Genomic DNA, 5,572 nt, shown 5'->3' with positions numbered 1-5,572 from the left:
TGTCACCTGTACTGGTGATGATGAAGTCATTACTGGTGTCATCTGTACTGGTGATGAAGGATAGGTCATAACTGGTGTCATCTGTACTGGTGATGATGAAGTCATAACTGGTGTCATCTGTACTGGTGATGATGAAGCCATTACTGGTTTTATCTGTACTGGTGATGAAATGGGGTTCATTACTGGTGCCATCTGTACTGGTGATGAAATAGGGTTCATTACTGGTTTTATCTGTACTGGTGATGATGAAGTCATTACTGGTGTCACCTGCACTGGTGATGAAGGATAGGTCATTACTGGTGTCACCTGTACTGATGATGATGAAGGAGGGTTTATAACTGATGTCAACTTTACTTGTGTTACAGGGGTCATTGCTTGTATCACCTCTATAGCTGTTGACGATTTTGGGTCTTGGTGTGCCTTGAAACAGGAAAAATTGTTAGAAAATTTCACTCAGTAAATTGTGAATGTCTATAAGATTAAGATTTCAAATAATTACATGTTATATAAACAAGCAACAATAGTGTTTACATTTTCATATGTTGTGATACAACATAAGAGATTCATATTTGATATTGTGTATGCAACGGCTCGGTATCTGCCATGGGGGTTGGGGTTGATGGGGGGATTGAAATTGAAAGTGAAGTCTAGGGTTGAAGTCACAAGTGGGAGAAGAGAAGGTCCCAGGACCTGTAGAATTTTAGGATGACAGTCAGCTGCAATAAGATATCATAATATTAGGGGGAAGGTGATGGAGGGTTGGGCTGGTCGCAAACCAAAACACGATATTAAAATGATGAAAATAATTCAGTTGGTTTTCTGCTGTCTGCAATTTTGTTTAAAATTTAATGTTGTTAGTCCTTATTTAGTGAGGAAGTATAGAAGAGTACTCTAAATCCTTCTTTTCAAAATCAGGAGTATACATTTAAAGATTACATTAAATATTAAACAGGAATTTTTTAATAAAGAATCTTTGATCAAAGTATAGAGGAATCTTTATTTGTTGTCCTTGAACATATATATTAACTTGGTACACATACATGTAAGTCTGTTATTGTCAATAATTACCAATAATGGAGATATAAACAATAACCCCAATACTATGTTTATATAATACTATTATTGTTAATTATCGACAGAATTTTAGACTCTGTGCTTGGTGTGGAAATATATATAGTATGTCTTATAATATGGAATAAATAAAAACTTTATTCTAGTATGGATTGCATTACCTGATTGAGTGCAACTTCAGCAACATACTGCCGCAACAGTCCTGGTCGCTCTTTTGTCCATACATCCTTGAATATTTGGTTCTGGAAATCGGGAATATTAAAAAGATTCTGGTGTGTTCTTTTATTAAACACTAACTTTAACTCCGTACAATACAGTAGGCAGAGTTAAACAATATACGTTGACAATTCTAAAGTGACTACACCAATGATATATATGGAGCAAGTATCTTAAGCCCATTTAAAACAAACATCACGAACAAAGATACGAGGACACGAGCCCGACATGGAATGAAGAATCTATTTGATGTATCCTTGGCTTTTACAACGAGACTTACCTTATAATAAGCTTCTGGTTTCCAGATATAACCAAGAAAGTTATTTAAATCAATGTTCCTGCTATTAACTTTGATAAAGTTCGAGTGGGAAATTGTAAACAATTTCATTTTCATTTTTCAGATCTCCCGCATTCTATACTCGCCGTTGTTAAGACGTTCGGGAGACTTCTAGAGTCTTCTTGACTATACAATGAAAAATTACAATTATGATGCTTTCCGAACGAACAATAGAATCACGTGGCATATCACGTGTTTCCGCCCACCTCTTTTGGATTTATCTTTAATCTCAATCGGGAACCTTCTCGTTTACGGAAAGTTCCGATATCCGGAAATATGACAAGTAGGAGTGTAACAATGCATCGAAATATCGATAGATTGCAATAAATCCTTCCCAGTATCAATGCATCGATTGTATATTAAAATTCAATATTTATTGCCGATTGTTCCGTCAGATATCGATTGTTTCAATAGTTATTAATAGCATCTTCCGGTCGGGGAATTCCCCGAAATGGTCCGAGTCATCACCATGTTTGTTTCATATCGCTAGTCGCTACACAGATTAAGGGGAGGTCACTCTCATTTAAAAGAAAGGAACATGGCGTCTGCTATCACGATTGTCAAGAATGCACAAGGAAAAGCTGCAGTGTGGAAACACTTTGGATTTGTCAAAGAGAATGATATTGTAGATAAGAAGAGAGTTGCATGCAGCCTTTGTGAAACAATTCTGAAATACTGTTCTAACACGACGAACCTGAACGACCATATTCATCGGAAGCACCCGTCCCTGAATCAGGATCCTCTGCAAGTTCCGGCAGCTCAGGGGAAATTGTTAACCACTCCAAGTTCGACGGCACAAACTCTAGGCCTTGCGACAATGTTTGTGACTAAAATCTCTCCAACATCTCTGAGAGGAAAAGCAATTACCGGGGCGATATACCCGATTTATTGTGCAGGATTTACGGCTGTTTAGCATTGTCGAAAACGCTGGGTTTAAGAACTTGATTCATGTACTGGAACCGAAGTATGTCATACCCTCAAGGCAACATTTTTCTGATAAAATGATACCCAAAATCTACGTCGATGTTAAGAACAAACTTAAGACTGAACTTAAGGGCCAGTTCGTGTCACTGACCACAGATGGTTGGACCAGCCGGGCCACTGACTCATACATAAATATTACGAGTTGCCATATTGACGCCAAGTTGGAGATGAAAAACTATGTACTTCAGGTAAATACAGATAGAATAACGTAACAAAATAGCATTGTTTTTAAATATTTATTTTAACCATTTATCTATACAATTAATAAATTTCACGTTCAGTTTTAAAACCCTTTGTAATGCAAATCAATTTTCTAGTATGCTATATTATAGAAGATTTTTCACCTAAACATAGTTGTAATTTATAAATCACCTTAATTTTTCTCCTGCAATATGTATGTAAGCTAACGTTTAATATAAAAATTATCGTTATAAAGAATAATTAATTGAAGATAACTTTACTGGATAAAGATTAAAGCGTCAATGCCTAGGTGCTAATGCTCATATATTTGATATTATACAGGGGCCTGGGGATATAAAATATTTAAAAATACCCAATATATATTTTTGTTTTACAATTTTTTGTTTTAGCCCCAAGCTATGCCGGATAGCCACACTGATAGTAACATCGCAGCGGTTCTGAAGGAAGCTGTGACCGAATGGGAACTGTTCCCACCCAACCCCCCTATTGTCAGTGATAACGCTGCCAACATGAGCGTAGCTGCCAAAGAATTTGGAACCACATTACGCGTTGGATGTTTCGCCCATACCCTCAACTTGGCCTGTGGGCGAGCTCTAAAGCTGAACACAGTGTCCAAACTCTTAGCAAGGATGAGACGTATTGTTGCGTACTTCCATCGCAGCACTACAGCTGCAGCTGTTCTTAAACAAAAACAAGAACTTCTACAATTGCCTTCTTACAAATTAGTTATTGATGTACAGACAAGATGGAATTCTGCTTTAGATATGACATGAAGGTTTCTGGAACAACAGGCAGCATTTTATGCATCGCTCACCGAAAAAGACCTGCGTGGAAAGGAGGAGGACATATCTACTTAGACCTAAATGATGTCACTGCGGCAGAGGAAACTTGTGGCTGTCCTTACACCACTCAAGATAGCCACTACAGTACTATGTGAGGAAAGTATTCCTACGCTGTCCATGGTGTTGCCTCTTCAACATCAGCTCGTGAACATTCTGATTGTGATCAAGGATCAGGACACAGAAGTGGTAAAGCAGGTGAAACGTGCCGTGGTTAGTGATCTCAAAGGAAGGTATGATGACATACATGTAAAACAAGAACTTACAACCGCCTCCATTCCATAACCTGACACGTGCTGCAATTTCTGCTAAAACCGTTGTCAAGAGTGAACCAACAGATGATGCAACCCATGTAGACCCAGTTGATGCGGATCTACCGAGACTGCCAGTGTCTTTGGATGATTCCCCTTCAGTGTCACCCTCCACTACCAGTGTATCCGCCCCTAGTGCGATGTCCAGTCTCTTTGGCGATGTCTACATTACCAAGGTAGTAGGACCCAAATCAACTGAGGAATTGTGTGAACAGGAGGTCATAAGTTACCAAAAGGAACCACCAATAAATGCTACTGACAATCCCTTAAAATGGTGGGACAAGTACTGTGAAATGTATCCTATGTTGGCTTTGCTTGCTAAACAGTATCTGTGCATACCAGCAACATCAGTTCCTTCAGAGAGTCTTTTCCACGGCGGGCGACATTGTAACTGCTCAGAGGTCCGCATTGAGACCTGACTATGTGGACAAGATGATCTTTCTAAGGAAGAACTGGAAACTGTATGTTGAACAATGAACAATACTAGTACTGAACTAGAGGCGACAAAGGTCCATAGAAGTGTCATTTTAGTGATTCTAAGGACAAATAAAAACTAAAAAGCGAGTTTAAGTTTCAATCTTTTGTGGATTTTTATCATTTTTACATCTGTATTTATCAATTATAAACACAATGACAACAGACAAATAGAAACATTACATAAACAAGGCAGTAAGTTGTTTAAGGGAAAACCCTAGATAGCATTGATTTACATTTGGAATTCGTGATTTAAAACATAGTTAACATACACTACGGCTTAATGTTTTCTACCCAATAATATTGCAATACTATCGCAATAAAATGTGCAATAATAATAATATTGCAATAGTTTTTCCGCGATAGCAATAATATTGCAATTGTGAAATTGGCCGCAATAGTTACCCCTAATCTCTTGTATCTTTTGTACAAGGATGAAGAAAAGTGTGCAAATCGGAAGTTAGAAATATGACTTTGGACAGATACCAAAGAAGAGAAGGCATGATGGTCCCAGGGCTTCAAAGGGTTCCAGAAATCGGCCTACATCTGATGAAGCACTTCCAGAAGGAAGAATTGAACAACTAGAGTCTCCATCTTTGAGTGAAGAAGAAGGACCAGAGGTTAGTTTTTTTCTTTGATAAATGAGATGTATAGTCAACAATATACAGAAAATATTGTTTATTTTTATATTACCATGATTTGTATAGGTTGTAATTATATAAGTATTCATGGTTTTTATTTTACTATTTTTTGTTATAGGTTATTGTGTAATAGGCATATTACCAGATAAGTAAAACATTGTCCCTGCATGTACCTTTGTAACTGTTAAAAAAACCCACCTGGAAATAAGATATAGTTATGTGACTCTGTGCCTGTATGAAAAGCTGTAACATCATGTGCAGTGATTTGTAGGGATCTGGAATTTCCTCCGGTGATGTGCTGGCAGAGAGGGACAATGTTACCAAGTACATCATAGAATTACGTCAGAACTCTGGGTTTCAAGTTCAAGACTTAAGCCACAGTAACAAGACACAGCAGGTTTTTTCCATAACATTCAGTTTGATTTGTATGTTTTGATGACAAAATATGGTTGCCAACACAAGGTTGCCATGTCATTTATGATATATTTTGAGAGATTT

At 37.5% G+C, this 5,572-nt stretch overlaps 2 protein-coding genes across 5 annotated transcripts in view; one reads left to right on the top strand and one right to left on the bottom strand.

Moving 5' to 3' along the window:
• Positions 1–6: 6 nt before the first annotated feature.
• On the bottom strand, positions 7–1,721 carry LOC110441055 (uncharacterized threonine-rich GPI-anchored glycoprotein PJ4664.02-like; the record flags this gene model as incomplete). Its single annotated transcript, XM_021484152.1, has 3 exons — positions 1,568–1,721; positions 1,233–1,313; positions 7–420 (listed from the first exon to the last, which is right to left on the bottom strand). Coding segments are annotated over exons 1-3 (609 nt in total), but the record flags the coding sequence as incomplete, so codon positions are not given.
• A 412-nt stretch (positions 1,722–2,133) lies between these two features.
• LOC110441054 (zinc finger BED domain-containing protein 1-like) overlaps positions 2,134–5,572 on the top strand; it is a 5,219-nt gene continuing 1,780 nt past the window's right edge. Inside the window, exons 1-4 of one of the 4 annotated variants that reach the window (XR_002461820.1) lie at positions 2,134–2,796; positions 3,199–4,420; positions 4,867–5,053; positions 5,346–5,471. Coding sequence is in view for 1 of the 4 variants with exons in the window: in XM_021484151.1 (XP_021339826.1) it covers positions 2,626–2,796; positions 3,199–3,582 (555 nt within the window). In the remaining 3 variants the exon portion in view is untranslated. The other 3 variants (XR_002461821.1, XR_002461822.1, XM_021484151.1) reach the window with 3 other exon arrangements.

Source organism: Mizuhopecten yessoensis, unplaced genomic scaffold (genome assembly GCF_002113885.1).
Source record: "Mizuhopecten yessoensis strain PY_sf001 unplaced genomic scaffold, ASM211388v2 scaffold715239, whole genome shotgun sequence".
In the NCBI taxonomy this organism is placed as follows: domain Eukaryota; kingdom Metazoa; phylum Mollusca; class Bivalvia; order Pectinida; family Pectinidae; genus Mizuhopecten; species Mizuhopecten yessoensis.
The sequence above is the reverse complement of the archived record's forward strand: the minus strand, read 5'-3'. Positions and strand labels throughout refer to the sequence as shown.